This window comes from Coffea arabica, chromosome 11c (genome assembly GCF_036785885.1).
Source record: "Coffea arabica cultivar ET-39 chromosome 11c, Coffea Arabica ET-39 HiFi, whole genome shotgun sequence".
Lineage (NCBI taxonomy): Eukaryota > Viridiplantae > Streptophyta > Magnoliopsida > Gentianales > Rubiaceae > Coffea > Coffea arabica.
In genome coordinates this window covers 31,608,809-31,630,780 of record NC_092330.1, presented here as the reverse complement: position 1 = coordinate 31,630,780, position 21,972 = coordinate 31,608,809, and the positions used below count along the sequence as shown (strand labels likewise).

At 35.3% G+C, this 21,972-nt stretch overlaps 3 protein-coding genes across 5 annotated transcripts; 2 read left to right on the top strand and 1 right to left on the bottom strand.

Moving 5' to 3' along the window:
• Positions 1 to 997: 997 nt before the first annotated feature.
• LOC113719705 (uncharacterized protein At2g02148-like) lies at positions 998 to 9,938 on the top strand. 3 transcript variants are annotated; one of them, XM_027244992.2, is made up of 9 exons: positions 998 to 1,087; positions 1,294 to 1,588; positions 2,972 to 3,095; positions 3,208 to 3,549; positions 4,107 to 4,269; positions 6,511 to 6,634; positions 6,725 to 6,790; positions 7,425 to 7,676; positions 9,640 to 9,938. In XM_027244992.2, exons 2-9 carry the CDS (start codon positions 1,385 to 1,387, stop codon positions 9,739 to 9,741), a joined length of 1,377 nt encoding a protein of 458 aa, XP_027100793.1. In that variant the 5' UTR covers positions 998 to 1,087; positions 1,294 to 1,384; the 3' UTR covers positions 9,742 to 9,938. The 3 variants fall into 3 exon arrangements, with proteins under 3 accessions (XP_027100793.1, XP_027100791.1, XP_071926816.1); XM_027244990.2 differs by having other exon boundaries at positions 7,419 to 7,676; XM_072070715.1 differs by lacking the exon at positions 7,425 to 7,676.
• Positions 9,939 to 16,394: 6,456 nt separating this feature from the next.
• LOC113719390 (beta-D-glucosyl crocetin beta-1,6-glucosyltransferase-like) lies at positions 16,395 to 17,019 on the top strand. The gene is made up of 2 exons (XM_027244600.1): positions 16,395 to 16,782; positions 16,886 to 17,019. The coding sequence occupies exons 1-2, from the start codon at positions 16,395 to 16,397 to the stop codon at positions 17,017 to 17,019; spliced, it is 522 nt and encodes a 173-aa protein (XP_027100401.1).
• Positions 17,020 to 18,087: 1,068 nt separating this feature from the next.
• On the bottom strand, positions 18,088 to 20,008 carry LOC113718804 (UDP-glucose iridoid glucosyltransferase). Its single transcript, XM_027243718.2, has 2 exons — positions 19,373 to 20,008; positions 18,088 to 19,231 (listed from the first exon to the last, which is right to left on the bottom strand). Exons 1-2 carry the CDS (start codon positions 19,875 to 19,877, stop codon positions 18,330 to 18,332), a joined length of 1,407 nt encoding a protein of 468 aa, XP_027099519.1. The 5' UTR covers positions 19,878 to 20,008; the 3' UTR covers positions 18,088 to 18,329.
• Between the last annotated feature and the right edge of the window lie 1,964 nt (positions 20,009 to 21,972).

Sequence of the window (21,972 nt, the reverse complement as noted above, 5' to 3'; positions counted from 1 at the left end):
TTTACTCTCAAACGATGGAAAAAATTTAAAATCCTTTCAAAATCTTTCTTTGCTATCCATTTCCTTCCTCCCAAACTAGCTATAAATGAATTGTAATAATAATTTGCATTCCGCTGTATGTGAAACAAAGTCAAAGTGGCATGCTATTCTTTTGTGTATAATCAACTTTAAATGTCATAATCTAATATTTTGACTTAAATGATTGTGATTTTTTCCAGAAAACTTTAACATGTAGTATTTGTTTATGTTGTATGTATTGCTTTTTTCTTTTCTTTTTTGTCAATGTTGTATATACTACTTCGAAACATAGCAAAATGTTTATCATATTTTAAGTTCAAACTAAAATTGAGGAGGTAAGGAGGGGGGAAGGGGACGATAAGAAGGAGGAGGAGAAAGTAAATGCAACGGAGGAAGAAAAAGAGAGAGGAGGAGGAGGAGGAGGAGGAGGAGTGTAGAGAAGACAGAAGAAGAGAGATTGTGATAATAGTCAACGGTGCTAAAATTTTAACAAATTTTCAAAAACAAGTTAATAAAAATTTAAATTTAAAAAATATGAAAAAATACATAAAAAAAATACTTAATTCATGTGGACTATTTACAATGAAAATTTTGTTGAAATCCAGATGGCACAGTGAAATGTTTCAAAAATACTCCAAAAAAACACTTAATCCATGCAAACCCTTTGATAGTAAGGTTGATTTTAAAGAGGGAAAAGCAGTTAGTGAGTTTTATTTAAACACCCCATTATTTTTAAATTTCGATCAATATAAGTTCGAATTCGAGTTTTGATTGAACGAACTCGCAAGTTATTTGATTAAATTTAACTCGTTTACATCCCTAATCACAAACATGTTTTTGATCACATTTCAAATTAAATATATAGTACATGATAAAAATTGTTATAATATATTTTTTAAAAAGCATAAAAATTAAAATTCACACCGTGTCAAAAAAAATATATTTTTTTGAAAAACACCGTGTCAAAGCTCACTCACTGAACAAAACCACGTCACTAGTTTTTCACCCTAACCTACCGGCTTGGAAATTGCTCCTCGACCTCAGGCTCGGAATCTGCTTCTTCACCCAGGTATGAGACACCCCTCTCTCCACCTCAGGCTTGGAATCAAATTACACACAGAAGGCACACGAAACACACACTGACAGTGTGACCCAGTAAAACTAGCCGTTACAATTTTACAAAACCCTTCTGCGTGAAGAAAAACACGCACACAAGCGCGCAGTGAAAGTTCCTCGATCAATCGATGGCTTCTGAAATGTACTTTTTTGTTGCAGAGAAGTATTTTAGGGTGTATAAGAGGGGGAAAAGGAAGAAGAAGAGGAGGAGGAAGAGATTTGGGGGGAGAAATTGGAATTGGAAGGAAGGATGGGGACTAGGGTTCCGGTGGTGGAGCACTATAATTTAAGAGCGGCGAATTCGTATATCGGCGGCTCGTTGCATGATCTTAATGCGAATGATATTGCTGCCGGCGCCGGTGGTGTTGGTGATGACGTGGACCGCGGCGGAGGTGGTGATGACGTAACTGATGATAGCTTGGATGATGATGAGGATTCTGCTGCTGTTGTTAGTGTGAGTCCTATTCAAAATTTCTCTGGTTTTTTCTTGTGAAGTTGAGAAGAGAAATAGGAAATTGATAAGTAGGAGAAGTATAATTTTTTTTTTTTTTTTTTTACATTTTAAAGTTTAGATTTTGCGATGTAAATTTGATTCTTAATAAGGACTGCTTATGATATAAATACTTGAAGTCTTGTGTTTACATGTTTGAATGGCGAATTGAACACTCGAGAAAAGTTGATTTGGATTTTGGAGAGACAGAGCCCTAGTTTACGAAGGATTGCTGTGTTGAAATGAGTGTCATGGACCTTATTTTGGGAAAGAGATTAAGAATTTAAGAGAATCATCGGTTATTGATGAAGATGACGGTAACTGATGGTAATGAAAGAGCTTTGCTTTGATGAGAGCGGGGAAAGAGTGTATCCTGGTCTGAATAAACAAACATCTGACTTAATCCCGTATAAGTCTGCACCTCAGATGTACAATGACTTTTTAGAAATATAATGCCCAAGTATTTCATCTCTCTGTGGAACTCTAATATCCTTGAAGATTCTGATCCTTAAATAGCTACTAGAAGCATTTGAAGAAATGACAGAGATCTAGTGTATCTAAAAGGTGGTGCAACTGGATTGGAGTATAATATTACTGTCTACTCTCATTCTCCTTTTTCTATCTGAGGATCAGACCAAAGGTTTCTTTTTCAAATCTGAGATTTTGAACATGCTAAGTTGATTGATAAGAAGATAATGAGGAATGAAACAGGAGATGGATCAAACTGCATAAAAATCTCTGCACTAGAGAAAGAAAAGTTTTTGCTAACGGGTAATGGTGTAGCACCTCTTTCATTGTTCCAAGTTTCCGTGAATGAATCCACAAAAAGTTGAGCTAGTAGGGAAGCACACAACTTGCATTTATAAAATTACCTGCATCTAAAGCAACGGTCAAACAAACAAGGAAAGCATTATGCTCCTTCTGAAGCATAGTGGTACATTTGTGACCACTGTTATCTGTTTCAATAGCAATTTATCGTAATCACCATCAATTGAGGACACTGTAGTGTCTTTCTTGGTTATATTGTTCTACTGTAAGGGGAATCAAACTATGTACATTTTTAAGTCCTCTTCTTGAATGAGATTACTTGCCTCTTAGAAATGAAAATTATGTAAGAAGGTAGAATGCCCTCTGCTTTTCATGTGAGATGATACATAAAGCAAAGAATTTTTTTCTCTGGGGTTGGAGACCTATTTAGTCCCACAGAACAAATTCTTTTCCTTTACAGTTTTGATTATGCTTCTAAAACATATGTACTTCTGTCTTTTAAGTGATCAATCATTAATTCAGAGAGTATCTGGCCGCAAGAAAGTTGTTGAAGTAATTTTGTTTTACATTGACTTTCAGGATTGCATGCACGAGTCATACAGAAATTCCTTGCCACTTCACAGTGTAGGGGTAGAGGAAGATCGGATAAGCCTTGAAGCTGGTGGATCTTCAAGAGGTCCCTACAATATTTTGACCACTGAAGGTGACTACACCTTCTGTTTATTTACTTACTGTGTTTGGAGTAGTATTAGAATTTATGTTGCATGTTTAAAATTTTTAACCAATATCTGATCTTTGATTTGGCTTTGAAGCAGATGTATCACCTATTGAAACAGCAAGGGCAAGATTTTTAGACATCATTGTGGACCATTTTATAAGTCCGCATTTGGTTGAAGTGTCGGATACGGAGGCTGACTATTCACCTCAATCTGTGCAAGATAAGTTAAACAAGAGAAGATCAAGGGAGATTCGGTATGAGGGTGACGCACTGTTTGTTTTGCCCTTGATGTATATTGCTAACATGTATGAAACTCTGGTTAATGAAGTCAATTTAAGGCTTTCTCCTTTAAATGGCATTCGTGAAAAAACTATTGGTGTGGCCCTTGAAGCAGCTGGTGGCCTGTATAGAAAGCTTGCCAAGAAGTTTCCGAGAAAAGGTAGGAAATTTTTTCTGTTTTATTCGTAATTTGTGATGTTGAGGTTAAATGATTTTATCCCTTGATTAGACGCTTGATTTGGCATTCGATTCAATTATCGAATTGAGCTCCTATGGACAAACATAGTTAACTAACTTATCATTTTGCATCTTTATCTCTGCTTTTGTCTAACCCCCTTCTATTTACTTTCTTCATTGTAGCAGTTGCATCATCCTTTTGCTTTTAGAGTTGAAGGAAACTTCTATGACTTTCAGTTTGTTGTAGAGGATCTAGTTGGCATACTCAGGCTTCCATTTCCTCTTTTAGTTAATGTGTTGATAATGTACATTTGCTGTTGTTTATTTATTTATTTATTTTTGTAGTCCAATGTCTGGCTCCCAACATGTTTATTTTCGGTTTATTGTGACTAAAAGGTTAATGAGTGGACAAGTCTTCATGTTTAATGTTTATCTCAAATACACATTTGCTATTTACTTACTCTTTCAATTAGAGGTTCCTTTTACTAATGTCTTCCTCCTCCTAATTATTGGCTTATTTTGGATATATTGGACAAACAGGGCCTTGCATATTTAAGAGACGAGAATTGGCTACTTCTTTCGAAACAAGGTCAAGATTCCCTGAGTTGGTAATACAGGAAGAGAAGCGTGTTCGCTTTGTAGTAGTAAACGGCCTAGCGATCGTTGACAAACCAGCAAATATATGTATCGATGATGCTGAATGGTATATGTTTTTTATTCTTTCTAGTACATTCATTGGCCTTAGTCACAAAAATTGAGCAAACGATAATCTATTCTTTTAGCTCCACAAACTGCTTTGGAGGGATGATGCTGCATTTCAGTTGTTGGGACTCATTTGATATCTTATAGTCTATATGGTCATTTGTAATTTAAAATGAATGATTTGGTTTTTGAATGAAGTTTTTCCTTTTTAGATGTGTGAAGGATTTTTATTAACTAATAATGGGTGAGGCACACCCTATGTGTATGCATATTTTAAAAGAAATAATAAGTAATAAAAAAGATATAGAATAGCAAATTAGTTGGAGGAAGAAAGGGTGATGAAACTTTGTCCAAGTCACGTACAGGCTTGGGCATTAAATTGAAGATCGTAAACAGTTATTGTTTGGTTTTTTTATAATGATGTATGAGTGTCATAGTTTTTTACTTGGTGTATGAGTATGGTTTAGTGGTCATTTTTTAGTGGTTAAGCATGAAGTGGTAAAACGGGTATAACACAAAATGACACAAAATAATAAGTAATAAAAAAGATATAGAATAGCAAATTAGTTGGAGGAAGAAAGGGTGATGAAACTTTGTCCAAGTCACGTACTGGCTTGGGCATTAAATTGAAGATCGTAAACAGTTATTGTTTGGTTTTTTTTCAATGATGTATGAGTGTCATAGTTTTTTACTTGGTGTATGGGTATGGTTTAGTGGTCATTTTTTAGTGGTTAAGCATGAAGTGGTAAAACGGGTATAACACAAAATGACACGCTTTTTAACTGGAAGCCGTGCTGTATATATAGAGACATTATCATATTTGTTCTGCCTCTGGCTCAAGTTCATGACGTTGTATTAGAATTAAGATTTTGCCTCAATTAAGCATCTGTTAGTTTTAGCAGCATTACTTTGTCATATTCTTACTAGGTTTAGAGTTTGTATTGGAGCGCACTCTATAGAGTTGAGAATCCTAATTTGTTTCACTTTAAAAAATAGGGACAGTGTTGATAAAAATTAGTTAGTCAACTTTTGGACAAAAGGAAAGATCTTGATAAAGATAAAAAAGAATTAATTAAATTAAAATTTTTCTTTTGCCGAATTACTGATTAGAAGATTTGGCTTGTATGAATTGCTATTGTTTTGATACCAATAACTGCTCTAATTGGAGATACCCTTGTTTCTAGTACAAAGCTTCCTATAAAATGTGAAATGCCCTACCTTTGAGTGCAGTTTGAATTATTGATTTATGCCTTGTAGGTCTCATTGGAGATTGTGTTTGTCTGGTTTTGTTTAAACACTTGAAAACAGAATCCATATTCAATCCCTATCTACTGTGTCTTCTGACGATGTTGCATTAGAGTTTAATTGTTCTGCATCACTTTGATGGTATGAATTATTAGTTAACTTGTGTGTGGTATCCAATGATCGTACTGGGACTTGAGCTCGTAAACAATGCTGCAGTGTATGAGAAATCAATAAGCATTGATCATGAAATAAGTAGAGCTCTTCATGTGACCATACCTGTTGGTATTCTTTTACTATGACTTACAGTTGGTAAAAACTCTGCACTATCTCCTTCAGTCCTCTAAATGGAGGAGATAGCTTTGAGTAAGATTTAGTCTCTAAAATGTTAAGAAAAGGAAATCCTGCTTTTGTATATCGCTCGTCCTCTAAAATTCTTCCAACAAATGAACCACGCTCTCTGCAATTTTAAACAGATATTGGATTGTAACCCTCTGTTGGGGCTCAAAGTGTGCTTTATGGCCTTCTTTATGCTGATATTGTGAAGTGACTATGTGAGTTGAATTGCTTCAGACTTTGTGCACACTTGTAATTAATCTTACGAGTGTCAGGTTATCATTTACCAAAAGGAAATTGGCTTCTGTTTGATTACCTGTACTTCCTTGTCAAAAAATTAGGCTGTGTTTTCCTTGCTTTCAACAATTTATTTTGTTCAATGATATGAGCTTATAAATGGGCCTGACAACTTCAAAAAATGTGATTAACTGTTATTACTCAGACAACTTGTTTAAAGTTTTTTTTTTAATGCATAAAAGTTGATGTTTGGTATTTAGTTATCGTGCTACTATGATAATGTGCAGGCAAGTTTTGGGTTTTTTTGTAAAGACATTAATGTGCTAATGCTAATTTCTGCTGCAACTTCGAAGAAAATAAGTTGTCAAGTTAGCAGTTCTGTAAAAGTTTTGAATTGTCTATTGAAAATGATAGCTCTTTTATATAGGTTTAAAAGATTGACTGGACGGACCGAAGTTGCTGTCTCTGCTAGAGACTACAAGTTTTATGCCCCAAGACACAAGTATAGGCGAGTTGCAACAAACTCCATTGCCAATATTCCTGGTTTGCCTGTAGGCTTCTGAGCATGTAGCTAATACTGCTTAATTAGTTACCATCATTTCAACCTTAACCTATTTGGTTTGTTTTGATACATGTTCCAGAACTTCACTGACACAGATAACTCTTCTCCAATGGTTCCTGCTCAGGGCTATCGTTCTATCAATGAAGTAAGATTTCATAAGAAATTTCAGTTAGCATGCGTTAAATTTCTTATTTGAACCTTTTTTGAATAATATTTTGGATATCATTAATAGTATGTGTGAAGTAGCTGCAAGATTGTTTAAAACATGCATGGAGAAGAGCGTTTGCAGAAGTGATGATGCATTTCAAATTGAAATTCATTTATACGAGGCATGTTGCCTCATTCAACACTGTTTGGGTTTCATATCAAGATAGATCATAACAGTGGTCTATAAACAATCTTTATTTTTTTTCCTCTTGGTGGCCTGCTTGCCCTCCGTTGATTCCCTCAGTCCCATTGAGACGTAACGATTTTCTTTTAGGTGCATGGAAAAATAATGTAAAAACATACTAAATCTGTAGAATGAGGCTGAATATGATGCATTTTACCTTTTTAGGAAATAATTTTCTGGATGTGCTTTCCCTTGTATGGTCTCTCATCCACTTTTATTTGATTATTGATTGGGATACCGTCCAATATTCTTGTATGTTCCAGAAAATTAATGGGGATGTTTTGAGTTTGTTGGTTTTCATCATTTCGGATCTTCAATTTAGTTTTCATTGATATAGAAACATTCATAACTGATCTTTAATATCGGTCTTGAAACTATAAAGCCACAGAACACCCAGCAAACGTCATCAAAACAACATATCCATCCCTTGACACATCAGACTCAGTTTCATCCTCTGCAGCATGGACATCCACACCATATTGATCAAAGTCAACACGCTGCCCACTATTCCCACAACCAGAATTGTGGTCCAGCAGCGCATTTGTCTGACATTTCACAAAGTCAGCAACCTTCTACAATTCCTCAGCATATGCATTGCTTACCTACCTTGAGTCATGTAGGAGGACGTCTGCATGTACTGGTGAGGCTTTTGCTTTTCTTGATCTTGAACCTGTCTTCTATCTTCTCATGCATTTTCACTTAACATGAAACTTTTAGAGAAATTAGAGAACTGGGTGTTTTTGGCTGCCTAATTAACTTATTAAGAGGGCAAAATTTTGGGCTATTTAATATGAGGAGCATCTACATCAATTAGTGTACGATATTCACAGCTCCTGACACCAGGGAAAAAAGGGTACATTGAAGTTAGTGTAAGTGCCCTTAAGAATAAAGCTTGCAAATATGCACTATTTTTGTATTTACCTTTCAAGTGCACCCTTTGCAAAAAAAATTTGCCAAGCTTTTACAGATTTCTGAATGCTGAATACTGTTCTTTTCATTACTTCTCAATTTTAGAGAATTTGGAATACTTTTCATCCTATCACACTCAATTTAGTGATGTACTTGTTAGGTTTTCATGTTATGCGCCATTAAGGTTTTGAATGAAGACTTCATCACTTCTATAATAGTAAATCTAAAAATTGGACTTAATTAAATGACTTTGTATGAATGGCATCAGTACTAACAAGAAGTTGAGAGGTGAAACTTGATCAAGAAAGGGAAAAAATGCTGTTGGAAACATGTGATGGATACCTAAATTATTTACTTTTATTTTGGAGGGATTGTTTCGCGCTTAATGGAGGAAATATATATATAATTCTTTAATGTTAAAACCTCAATAAAAATATATACTTCAAAAGGTGAGGTAGTGGACATTGCAAAAGTCAACCTTAGTAATTGATACTGACTTTTGCTTCATGTTGAGCTGCGGTAGTATTATAGCACAAGAATAATCAATCTAAAGAAGAAAAGAACCCAGTACTAGTAGAAGGAAGGATTTGCATCTATGGATAGTAGAGAAGTAGATGTGGAGAAGAGGAGCAGCAACATTGTAGTTCATAAGAATTAGTTTTGACATAGTGTAGAAGAAGACCGGGGCATTTAGTAGTAGAGTTGAAAAGTCTTGAGACTCTTGTTGGATCCAAGTGATAGAGGGAGTTTGGCACCAGAGATCTATTTTCAAGCTGATTTCTTTATTTGATGTTGATATTGTTGACATTGATTCTAAATTTACATTTTGCAATTTCCAATTCCTTAAATTGGGGTTTTTAAATCAATAAAAAACATAAAAATCATCTGAATAAGCCTTGATCATTGTGGATTTTACAAAATCTGTGTTGAAAGTTGTAGTTGATTTTCAAGAAGTCTGATTTTTAAATCTGTCTATAAAATGTCAACTTTATTGCTGCCTTTTTGTCCAGCAGCAATTTTAGCTTTGAGCTAAATCGACCACAAATGCAAATTGGGACTTGGATTGATATATTGGGGAGTCCTTGGGACAGGATATTGACTTTAGTTCAATCTTAAATGGGTGCAAAGGCCAAATCTAGGGACCCCCTAAAGATTCACTTAAATCACAGAAACAATGGTCAACCAAGAAACCGATGATTTATAGTACATATTGTATTAGCAGGATGCAAAATTGCAGAAAAGTTGGTTTTTTGAAGTTGATTGTAAAGTTTCTTTTTTGAAAATCGACCTCGGATGTTGATTCCCTGAGCATCAACTCTGAAGCTGACTAATTTTGTACTTATGGAAACAGATTATAGAGTCTCTCTCTCTCTCGGAATAAAAACTCTTTAATGAGTGTGAATTCTGTTGTAAAGCGTGTAAATTGAGTATTGCAGGGACTTTATTTAATTTTGGATTTGCTTCCCTTTCTAATGATCTCATAAAGTGTATATATATAGGAGGTTTTGGTCTTTCCCGAACCTTGATTTCTTATATAATCCTTGAAGGCTTATTTTTTAAAGTTCTTTGCATTAGTCTGGCATCAAGTGGGAAACCATTTCTATAAACATGTCTAGTTTGAATACATTCTCTCTCTTTTCCATTGTTTTTATTTGGACACTTGTTAACGTTTTCTTTACTTTTATATTCGACAGCCAACAAGCCCTGCAAAGTATTGCGATGAATGTGGAGCTCCTTACTTGAGGGAGACCTCCAAGTTTTGCTCAGAATGTGGCACAAAGAGGTTAGGAATTTGAGAGATTCCAGATGTTTGTTTAGTTTTAGATTGTGTAATTAGCTTCTTTTAGCAAAGCAAATGTACACTTTCCAACTTCATACCTGTATATAATTTTGAGTTAGATAATGTATAGAAATTTAGGTTTTCCAGTTCTTGCAACGTTGGAAGGGTGATCGGTTATGGTCTTCTAATTTAATGTAGAGGCTATTCTTCTTAGTTTGACTTGTTTCCATCCATGTTTCAATCCATTACAGCAATCTTTATGCACATATATATATATGTGCTGACGTTGATGTGCTTTCAGACTAAGCTTCTCAAGCCAAATTCATCATTCCACATTTCTAAATCTGCCTTGGCCTCTCATGTCTAGTGGCATTTTTTTGGCAAATTAGTGGCCGAACCTTGCCTCCACCTCACCAAAGCCTTAAAGGCTTGGTGGTGGCCATCAGCCCAAGGCTGATGGTATGAATTGTTTTAGATGGTGTACATGTTTCATAGAAAATAATCATATGGTACTTTGGAAGTGCAAGATAATGGAGGGGTTGAATAAAACTTTTCACTATTTCCAAATGGTAAGTAAGCGCTACTGATGTTATTTAATGGGGAGTAAACATCAAGTTAAATGGCCAACTGTTGAGTAGGCTTTGATCCGGTGGTTAAAGTTGAAATTTTAGAATCTAGAGGTCATCTGTTTCAATTCTCTCTTCCTTCTTCCCATTTTTCGAGTCTCATTGCTCACCCCCGCTAAAGAAATCTATCTATGTTTCTTTCTTCCTTTTTTGTGATATCAAATATATCCTTAATAATTAGATTTCTCATTTGCCAATTATAAGTAGTCACAATCCTCTTCATACTACAAGTTTTCAATTCGTGCCATTTCTCATCCGTCAAATACTGCATGGTAGCCACATTAATCCTATTCACACTACAATTCTTAAATTTTTGCTAATTTTATCTGCACATCAAAAGTCACAGCTAACATAAACCATGTAATATGAAACACTCCTCCTAACACTATTCAATTATGAAACTAAATACAACAAATCCTAATTTCTAGGTTATCTATTTGTGCTTTTGTTCCTCTCAAGCAATTCGAAGGAAATTCCTTCTAGAAGCAAAACTCTATTACTACCAAAATTTGGAACACGATCAGTTTCGTGCTGTGGCAGTGACTTCTCAAACGTTTTTGTTATAAGTAATTTCTAGTTTCTAGGTGCCTTACTTGTGTTGACGATCATGAACTTTTTTTTTTTTCTTCTAATTTTACGCTTGAATATCATAACTCAATCATGTTAATTGAGCATTTACAATTACAGCATTAAATTATTTTCAGATTTCCAATTTACATATTTAACATGGTTCAAGGAAAGTCGTACATTTTTCAAAAATATTTCTTACAAAAGTCGTACTTGATATTCTTTCAAAGTTCAAAGCTTTCGTGTGGTGATGTCATATTTTATTTTGATTACTTCAAAGAGGATATTTAATCGAATTATTTGTTCGATGTCTTTTTCCTATTAAAATTTTTATGAAAGAATCACGAACCCAATTTTAAGGAAATGAATTTTTTTTTTAAATAGCATTCTTATAACATTTGTAGATCAAGTAATCATATACCAATATCATAAATTTTGACTAATGAACTTGAAAATTTATCTTTGTAAGGCCTTTGAGGATGTAAGATTAATTCCAAGTATAATTATATTGAAAACGACAAATAGATTTTAGCAATTCGATCTGTTCATTAGCAATTCAATTCTTCAAGTAAACATTGTTGCACAAGGGGAAAAAATATAGCATCCTTTTGAAGAAATCTCGAGAACCACTACCATAATCACTTAATTTCTACCGACAAACTGTTTTGCAAAACCTTAACTAGAATTGATGCTAGCATGAATAGCTAATTGAGAAAGTCGACATACCAAAGGATTAGAATTGGTAAAAGGAGGAACGCAGGTAATTTTGTGGTTTTCTTTTCCCTTTTCAGGTAGAGGAAATGATACAAAAGAAAGGAATACAGGTAATTTCTTTATTGTTTTAAGTAGAGGTGTCAAACTGGGTGATTTTGGCGGATTTGGGTTGGGTAAAATGGGTAATGGGTATAAGTGAGTCAATCCATTTATACTCATTTAATTAGATGTGTATAAATGGGTAAGTCAAAAAATGAATTAGGTAACCTAATTATCCATTTATAATCCATTTATTTTAACTTTTTTTAAATTCATTTTTGCAAACTAAGTTATCAACTTATATCATCCTTTGCACCTATCATTAGTTTTAAATATTTATTTATAATGCTCAATAAACCTAATTATCAAAATTTTCCCATATGTACTCTATGTCGCAAAATTACATACTATTTAATAATTAAACAATAAGAATATAAAAATTTGAACTAAGTACTATAAAAATTAACATAAAAACTTAATCCAAACATTTTGAACTTCTAGCATTTTTTCGTGTGTAAATTTAAAATTTCATTTTGAAAAAATAAGAAAAGAGGTTAAAACTTGTCATAAATTGATAATGGTGAAAAATGAGCAAGTTAATGGATGAGGGAAGAGAGGAGGTTTGTTGGGGGGGGGGGCCGGGGGGGAGGAGACAATTCTAAATAGGTTAATTGGATTTGATGAATTACCCAATAATACCCATTTATACCTATATGCAAAAATTTAACATACTTATACACATCTATTCCCAGGCGAGTATGGGTAAATTCAGTTAAATGGATTTGTTTGACAGCTATAGTTTTAAGGGATCCGCACATTCTGCAATAGGTCTAAGGTTATAGCCATTTAAATTGCCTACTATCTGCCAATAATCTTTTCTTAAATAATAGATATACGATGTAAAAGATAAGTAAGCACCTTTTTTTTTTTAAATTCCCATTCCATTTCAGGTGAGGAACTATTTCTAGGAGAAAGGAATAGAAGTGATTTCTTGCTATTTGAAGGAATCACTTCATTGTTGATTGATCTAAGGTTAGAACTCTACAAATTGCCCATTTCATTTAGCTTGGAATGTTACCTATGATCTGCAACTTCTAGCACTTAAAAACTCAGGAGAAGCTTTTTAGGTTAAAAATGGTGGGAAGAAGACGATTTAGATTCAAAGGATTACCAATCACTAATAAACATTTTAGATATCTACGAGGAAGTGATAAAGCTCATTCCCTAGAGACTTTGGCATTGAAGTTGGGAACCCCTATAACTAAACATAGGCACAACCAATGGCGTTGATGCATTTGACATGGAATTTGGTATAATCCGGTTAGGGAATTTTGTTCCAATTAGAGAGTCTTAAGATTGCATAGATTGTACTCCCTCCGTCCCACTTTGATAGTCCTGATTATTTTTTCACACAGTTTAAGAAAAAGTAATTAACTTTGTTGGAACAATCAATTTAGGTAGCTATTTTCCTAAAATACCCTCACATTAATTAGAGTACAACTTTATGGGAACTTGAATTGATGGTAAAAAAAGAATAAACTCTCATTAAATGGGATAAGTTTATAGTAACAACAACTTGCATTGAATAAGGGTATTTTAGAAAAATTAAAATATAACTATATTTTTCAATTGGAAAGTGGACTACAATTTGGGACAGACCAAAAAAGGAAAGCAGGACTATCAAAGTGGGATGGAGGGAGTAACTCATAGTTAAAAGGAAGGGTCTTGGAGAGGCGGTTAAATGGAAGGCATAGATATTTCAGTGCTGAGATGTTAAAGATTTTCCTGATATGGAACCCCTTCGGTCTATTCTAGCAAATCTTTAAAAGTTGTCAACCTCTTTAGGTATTAGACCTGCGAAAAAAAAATAAAATTAAAAAAATGGTACGTTGGGCTAATGTAGCAAATTGAGTGATTTATAAACTGTAGTGCAGAATGCTAGAGTTAGTTAATTTGCTGATTCCTTATTACTTTATAAAGAAAGTCAGTGATTAAGACCTAAATGGAATCCAATTTGCCGGTGATTAATGCTTTATCCTTCTACTATTAAAAAATTTAAAAATAATTTCTTTCCTGTCAAGTTGCTATCACCAACTTCTAAATCTAGGGAGATAATTAAAGTCAAATTCCCAACTAAAAATAGGTCTATAAATTCTTATGGTATAATTTCAGAAACTTCCCTTGAGGTTTTTAATAATTTCAGGAAGCTCCCTTCAATATTCCTTTCCCCTTCTCCTTTTTTATTTCCCATACATCTCCCCTTCTCTTTGCAAACGTGACTAGGCTCATCTCTCTTTTTTCCCCCTATTCCAAGTGTAGTGGGTTTGATTATTTTGCATCTATTTTATTCGATTTTGGTTGATTATGGGTGATAAAACTTGGTGATGTCAAATATCAAAAGTTTGAGAGATGGATATTGGATTTTAGACAATGATTTGCTGAAAAAAAATGGCTGTAATGAGAGGAAGAGGCAAGGGGATTTGAGAGTGGGGTTGATTGTTGACGAATTATTGTTTTGGGCAAAATTTGAGGTCGAGTCTTATCAACAAGTGGTGAGATTTTTTCAGGTTGCGGGAAATAAATTGGATTGTGGTTTTTTGGGTACCCACAGTTGTTGGAATTGGTTTTGATTCAAATTGGGGTGGTGGCTTGACTTTCCTATTAGCGTTGCTTAAAAGAACACAATCATCAGAATTCCTTATTTTTGTCTTTTATTTTTTTGGTAGAAAAGATTTCATGACTTTCGTGATAGTCTAATTTGGAAGAAGGCAATCAATGGATGCAATCAACATTCAGCAAAGCTCTTGTTTTTTTCTTTTTAATTTTTTGGGTAAAAAGGGTAGTTTAAGGTATTTGAAAGAAATGATAGCCTATTGGACCTATTTTGAAGCATAAATAGTGAAAGTAAGGGAGGTTGGTGTAATTTCTGAAATCTAAGGGGAGTTGTCTGAAATTGTTTGAGACCTCAGGGGAGGTTTCCGTAATTATCCCAATTCTTATTGTTCTATTTGCTCAACTTCATTACAGTGATTGTTGAGGGAATCTATGGGGACAACAACTCTTTGTTATTAACATTACTGGGGCTTTCACCTAGACGAGAATACAATCCATGGATTCCACAAGTAGATAAGTATAAATAATTAAATATCTTATTGTCAACTGCCACATAATATGTTATATATGGCTTTTTTTGGATATATTTTTTTAGACATGTAATTGAGTGTCATGTTTATTTGGCAGGAACTTTGTTTCTCCACGTTAGCATGGGCTTTGTACTGATATTCCTAATGGATTTTTGGCTCATTGTTAATTTTTGTACTTTATAGCTATTTAAAAAATAAAGGTTAAAAACAAAAAAGCCCTCTGTGGTAGATCTAATATACAGAAAATCCCTCCATGGTTTCAAAACATACAAAACGACACCTCATATTTTGAATTAAATTATAAAACTCACGGAATCCAGTAAATTTAACGGAATCCGATAAACTTAACAGAATTCGGTAAACTTAACGGTAAATTTAACGGAATCCTGTAAGTTTAACAGCCAAGACCATCATTTTCGTTAAGTTTATCTAATTCTGTTAGTTTATAATTTAGTTCAAAATATGAGTTGTTGTTTTGTACATTTTGAAACCACGGGAAACTTTTTTGTATATTAGGTATATCATAGAGGGGTTTTTTTGTTTTTAACCCTGAAAAAAATTATTAAATACTACTAATTTCCAAAGTGAGGAAAAGGGGGAGTAGCGAGCAAAGAAGGGGAGGACAAATCAAGAAAGAGGGAGAAAGGAGGACGGGAGCATGATAGGGCCAGAAAGAAGGGAGTGGCGGGAATGGTAGATGTGGTGGTGAAGAAAGCAAAATCCATGGGTCCAGATTTCATTTTCCTATCAAAATTTTACTAGAATTGGGACTTGAACTTGGTAATAACAGAGGTGTCGTAGACTTTTATGCCATTGGGTTCTTTATGCTATTTGAGAAATTTTAACTTTAAAACATGTTCGTATGTGGTGTTGGTGGTACTAATTAGTGGTGGAGATGGTAACGTTAGTAGTGGTGATTACTGCCTAGTGACAAAGTTGTCAGTCTAGTCGGCTGCTGGTCTCATTTATTTGATGACAAAGTGACACGTGTTAGTGAGTCCATATGCTATCTCATGATTTGGCGTTGAATTCATTTGACTTTTTCTTTTTTCCAATTCGAAGGATATGTAACGGCTGTTTATTTATTTATTGTCGGAGACGATAAATCTAATCTATCCTATATTAAGGGGAAGGGGGCGGGACTAAGGAAGTCCAAGGATACCATCGGATCAGACGAGTGTACAATACATCTACCTGAATTTTTTGAAGACAAGCCATTAAAACGTGACATTTTATTGATTGATTCCATCTAACGGCTGTTTATTGACCGTGCTTTTATGGTAACAATAAAATAGTCTGGCTGGAGTAATTACGGTCTCATCAAAGGCTTCTTGATTTCTTTAATTCTTTTTAACATGACAGAATAAAAATCCTTGCTCTATTTAATCAGCCCCAAATGACTCATTTCTGCACGTAGACCAAAGTGAATCAATCAATCAGGATGGAATCCATTGCAGTTAGTGCAGAATGGAATCAGTCAATCAATCAATCAATCAATCAATCCGTTTCCCAACATCCATTACCGGGATTTTGAGATTGTCAAAGTTAGTGCAGTTAATGAAGGTATTCCTCCTAATCGAATGCTATGTCAGCTCCCAGCAGGACCAATGCTGGTTAATACATCTAGGTGGATTGAAGGGACATATATGGATCATGCTGCTCATAATCTTAACCGAAAGATTTTACCTGTCGGTCCATTGGTTCAATATCCTGCGGCTGCTCCAGAAGGCGAGGAGCAGCATCAGAATATTGATCTCATACAATGGCTGGCAGAGAAAGAAGAACATTCAGCCGTTTTTGCTTCCTTTGGGAGTGAATATTTTTTGACCAAGGAAGAGATCCTAGAAGTTGCTTTCGGGCTGGAGCTTAGCGACAATGTTAATGTCATATGGGCCCTAAGGTTACCAAAAGGGGAGGAAAACAGGGTTCAACTTGAGCAGATTTTACCTGAGGGGTTTTCTAGAGAGAGTGAGAGGTAGGGGTAGGGTTGTTCAAGGATGGGCGCCACAAGCATTGATTTTAGGCCATTCCAGTATTGGTGGATTTATATCTCATTGTGGTTGGGGTTCAGTATTAGAAGCAATAGAATTTGGTGTTCCAATTCTAGCCATGCCAATGAACTATGAACAGCCTCTCAATGCCAGGCTGATGGTGGAAAATGGTTTAGCTGTGGAGATCATGAGAGATGAAAAGGGAGACTTATGAGGGAAGACATAGCACAAAGTGATCAAGAATGTGGTAATTGGAAATGGAGGGTATCCTATGAGGAGGAAAATGAAAGATTTGAGAGTACACAATGAAATCTAGTCAAGAAGAAGACTTGGATGAAGTAGTCCAAATGCTAGCCCAGCTTTCCGGGAAAAGTGCTGATTCTGATGCTATAGCTACTGCAAGAGCAAAGCTTGTCTAGCAAAGTTGAGTTTGTTTCCTTAGGATGAGGCATGTAATTGTGCACCATCTTCAAGGATATGAACATGTAATTGCTTGTAATGATTTGATGTTCTGGTAATTTTTGGGATTGAGGGATGTGGACATTTGTGGCCTATGTAACCTATTTCTTAAAATCTAAAAGGGTAGGCACTTACAAATAAGATAACATTCTTAACCCTAATGCCACGTTGATTTGCACAAAACTATTCATAAGCAAACTAAATAGGACATTTGAGCTTGAGCCTCACAAAATGCTCACGGTTAGAAAATCTATATCTTAACATGAGCTTGCTATGTTGTTGAAGCTAAGGAAGAAGAAAAAGTGAATGAATTAGAAAAGAAAATTTATTAACTTCTCTCTTCTAACTCAATTAAACCCGATGTGTATTCAACCAAGAGGGATCAATATTTGCATCGTTTGAAGAAGAGGAAGAAAACTTTCTTTCTCATACCATGCAAGTAGTGACAATTAATAGTATTCTGTTATATGGCTAATATCACATTAAATGTATACTTGAACATGACAACCTTGGATCTTAAGATTGAGAATAAAACTTTGATCCTCTAAATTTGACATGATCCTAAAATTTTAAGAAACTTTGCATATGGATTATCCTCAAGAATTTGTGCCAACAAAATACTAGTACTGAAACAGTATCTAGATGACTTGTCCCTTAATTTGCGTCTTAGACAGTGCTATGTCAATGCTAGAAGGTTTTTACCGGGGAATTTGCTAAGCATGCAAGTCACTTTCCTGAAAAAGAATAAGAACCATATGAATATTCAATCCCACAAAATTCTCTGCCTATTAACTTCAACATGCTATGGCTGCAGAGATCCAGATTTTTCTCTTTGATGCTTTTTCTGTTCTGTTTTATTCGTTCTCCTTTGTGGACTTGTCAGTCTTAGGTAGTGATAAGTACTCTTAAGGACTTCTGGGAACAGCAGCTCAAGGTTGTAGCTTCCAAATCTTTATACCTCCCTATTGAGATCATATTTTTTATTCAAAAGTGGAAATGTGAAATCCATGAGCACACATAAGTAGTATCATTTGATATGGTTGCTGGGACATCGGCTTGACCTTGTCATTGCCTTACTGCTGACGAGACTGAGGTGATGAACTCTGTCAAGTCATTTAAGGACTCATAAGAAGAACCACCTTTCTGCAAACCCGCTTCTAGTTTATCTTTCATTATTAACATTCTTTGCCTCATTTCTTTGCCTTCTACCTCAACCATTAGTCGTCTTATAGATTTCTCAATGCTCCCTCTATCCAGCACGTTCTCAATTTCCAGGCCTACCTTCCATTCATAAGTCAAGTATCTTGCATTTACAATTTGGTCTGCAAAATGTGGTCTGCAAATCATTGGAACGCCTTCGCAGATGCTTTCTATTGTTGAATTCCAGCCGCAGTGGCTCCAAAATCCCCCCACGGCCCTATGTGCCAAAACTTTTTTCTGAGGTGCCCATTTGAATATTAGGCCTCTTTCTCCAAGTAAAGATTTGAAACTGCCCTCAGGAAAGTGATCATCCAACTGAGATCCATCTATAGAATCAGACCTAAGAACCCATATAAATGGAATGCCACTGTTTGCCAGTCCCCAAGCTGTTTCTGTTAGCTCTTGTTCATTTATGCACGCGATGCTGCCCAAGCTTATATAGATCACTGAATTTGGAGGTTGCTTTTCGAGCCAAGAAATGCAACTCTGATCCTCTTCCAGGAAACTAGTAGCTGTGGCTGCAGCCTCCAACTTGTGGAGAGGCCCAATTGGGAAGCATGGAATTTTGTAACATTGGTGAAGCCGTGATAAGGTTGAATGCTCAAGACAATCTGTTGTATTCCAAATGGTGGCCACAGAAGAGCGTATGTTGATTGAAGAAGCGTTGAAATCCGTAAGCCATTCTGGGATTTCATTAGTAATTGGATAGGGTAAATCCTTAAACCTCAAAGGATGCAGCCCTGGCACAGGTTCCTGCAGCCTGGACTCTGTGAATCGCAATATTTCAATTTTTTGCCGCCAGAAGTTCAGATAATGACTAACTTACTGCTTAAAGGACTCAAATCTTTCGTGTAAAGATTTCTTTTTTTCTTTTAATTGAGATATTAAACCAAGAGTTTGCTATTTACCTGGAAAAGGAATACGATTTTCTGCTTGAAGTTGACAGATGCAGTGACAAGATAGGATGTAAGCAGCCATATTAGGCCTTAAAATAATGCTTGGAATCTTTAGATGAGTAGAGACCGAATCAACAAAGAACAAGAGTGCATCATATATCATACAAGAAACCTGGTAGCCCTGCAGCTTCTGATCTTCCATGAGTTGAACCATGTAGTCCTGCAGAGGTGCTCTGCAGTTGCTGTTGATAGCGGATATGAGATCCAGTAAATTGTTGATAGAGGCCTGATAGCCAGATAAATTGTCCGACAAGGGGTGAAAGATGAATCCAGGATGGTTTAGAGGATCGGGTGGTCTGAATTCGGAGTGTGCGACTACAATTGAGAACCCTTTAGAGTAAAGAATGCTCCCCAGCTGAAGCATTGGAGTCATGTGCCCCTGAAGGGGCGGCGGAACTAACACTACTGTATGTTTTCGAGTTCTGCATTGTTCCATATCTCTCTCCATTGATCCCATAAAACTGGAGGATGGTAGTTACCAGCTAGCCCTTATATCTGTTTCATGAAGCTCAGGATCTTGATTTTACGTGGAGGTGTGGAAATCAATCGTTATTATCACACCTTGGGGAGTCAACATTCACTTTGGCTCATGAGTCATGACCGAAAGCAACATGCTCTGATTTACTCTACTCAACAAGACTAGCTTGTGGCTCAAAAGGACGGAGATTTCATGCTTTCATTTGCCAACGACTAGCATTCGTCTATGTTGCTTTTCAATTATTGCAGTGTTGTTGAATTTGTGCTATATTTTGACTGACGCTTTAACCATTCATTTTGAATCTGGGCTATTTCTTGTTTTCTTCAATTGTCATCCGACAATGACTAATATTCGTCTTTGTTGTCTTTCCTGTGATAAACGTGCTTTCGAATTTGGGCTGTTTTTGACCAAATCAGTCATCAAGTAAGCACCATTAGGCCTTTGGCCCTGTGGTCACCACCAGCTTGGTGAATGGTGGTGTGGGAGGTCAAGGTTTAACTCTTACCTCCCATCAAAATTTGTCACAATATGTGGCGGTTTTAATTGGTTTTCTTTGATGGAGTCTGTACTCACATTGAGTCCCCTTTCACCTTCCTTTAAATTAGGCTAGATTAAGTTATAAGAATTATACTTTTGCGACAAAAAAAAAAAAAAAAGTCATCATGTAAGCTATTTTCTACAGCTACAGCTGTATTAAGGGACCATTTTGGCAAACTGTTGAGAAGTACAAATCTCAGCTGTCTTTCTCATCTTTTCTCTAGAAACTAAAATTTCTGCACGGATTAGGCTCCCTTCTCCTCCAATAATTAATATGTTGAGCAATCTCAGTGCTCTTCCTCATCTTTTTCTCTAGAAACTAATGAGTTTCTAGAAGAGTTTGGATAGAAAATTATTTGGGCTAATTTTTTGGAAAAAAAAATATCGTAGCATTGTGTTTGGATAGTAGATTATTTGTGATAATTTTTTGAAAAAAAATACTGCAATATTTTTTTGATATAATGTATGTAAGATAAATAGACAGACAATATTTTGTACTAGCCAGTCTCTTATACATATTGCATTTGGCAAACTTGTGAAGCAAATGCCATATTATGTTCAAATAAAGATTGATATACTCTAATAAAGATTGATATCACTAGACTAGTGTTCAACTAATGTAAGCTAGACAGCCTGTTGATTCCACGATTGATACCCATTTCTTCTTTAAATTGTTAATTCGGTGTCAAGTTTAGGATTTGACTTCTAAACTTGACAAGATATGAGGAGGGAAGGGAAAGTAAAAAAAAAAAAAAAAAAGAAAAAAGAAAAAAAAGAATAGTATTTGTATTTTGAAATTTTTTTCTTTCTTTTGTACAAGTCCAAAGAATTAATAATGATTACAGAGAATTGGAGTGAGATAGAACGAGGGAAAAGCCCATTGGCCACCCAAGAAAAGTACTTGCAAATCATCAGAAAAAGCACTTGACCACTCCTTTATCATTTTATTTGCAACAATAGTGATTGTGGATGGAGATATTTATTGACTTTTTATGTGGTGTTTTAACAAGTTTCAATTCGGCCAATTATTCTTTTGGGTGTTTAATTGAAGTTCCACACCAAAGATTACTTAGAACACATTCGAGGGTCATTTCCACTTAATTAACCCAAATGGAGCCAAGGTCGTACTACTTCAAGCTCAAATATCATTTTTAGTACATTTTCCACAATCTTTTTTTCTTCTAAATATATAGTAATTGCTAAATACTCTGAAAATTCTTAAAACCCAAAAGGTATTCAGTTACACAAAGTAACATAGTATTCAAGGAAAATGTTTCGTCCGTTTAGATTATGTGTTTTTCAAAATGTATTTTGGGGTATTTTTAGAGTTTAAAATTTTATTGAGATTGTTTAAAAAATTTGAAAAACTTCACCACTTACAATTATCCACCATTATCCCTCCCCTCCTCCCCCGCAACCACCTCTTTCCCCTGCTTCTCCTCTCTCCTCCCTGTTCCTTCCCTTCATCCTTCTTTGTTTCCCTCCCCTTCCTTCCCTCCTGCTTTAATCCCTCCCCTTTCTGGTCACGCTAGTCCTC

Coding starts and splice junctions, on each gene's coding strand:
- LOC113719705 (XM_027244990.2), top strand. CDS start 1,385: ATGGGGACTAGGGTTCCGGTGGTGGAGCACTATAATTTAAGAGCGGCG. Junction 3,550..4,106: donor CAAGAAGTTTCCGAGAAAAG/GTAGGAAATTTT, acceptor TTGGACAAACAG/GGCCTTGCATATTTAAGAGA. Junction 4,270..6,510: donor TGTATCGATGATGCTGAATG/GTATATGTTTTT, acceptor TCTTTTATATAG/GTTTAAAAGATTGACTGGAC.
- LOC113719390 (XM_027244600.1), top strand. CDS start 16,395: ATGCTATGTCAGCTCCCAGCAGGACCAATGCTGGTTAATACATCTAGG. Junction 16,783..16,885: donor TGAGGGGTTTTCTAGAGAGA/GTGAGAGGTAGG, acceptor GTTGGGGTTCAG/TATTAGAAGCAATAGAATTT.
- LOC113718804 (XM_027243718.2), bottom strand. CDS start 19,877: ATGGGATCAATGGAGAGAGATATGGAACAATGCAGAACTCGAAAACAT. Junction 19,232..19,372: donor AAATCGTATTCCTTTTCCAG/GTAAATAGCAAA, acceptor TGCGATTCACAG/AGTCCAGGCTGCAGGAACCT.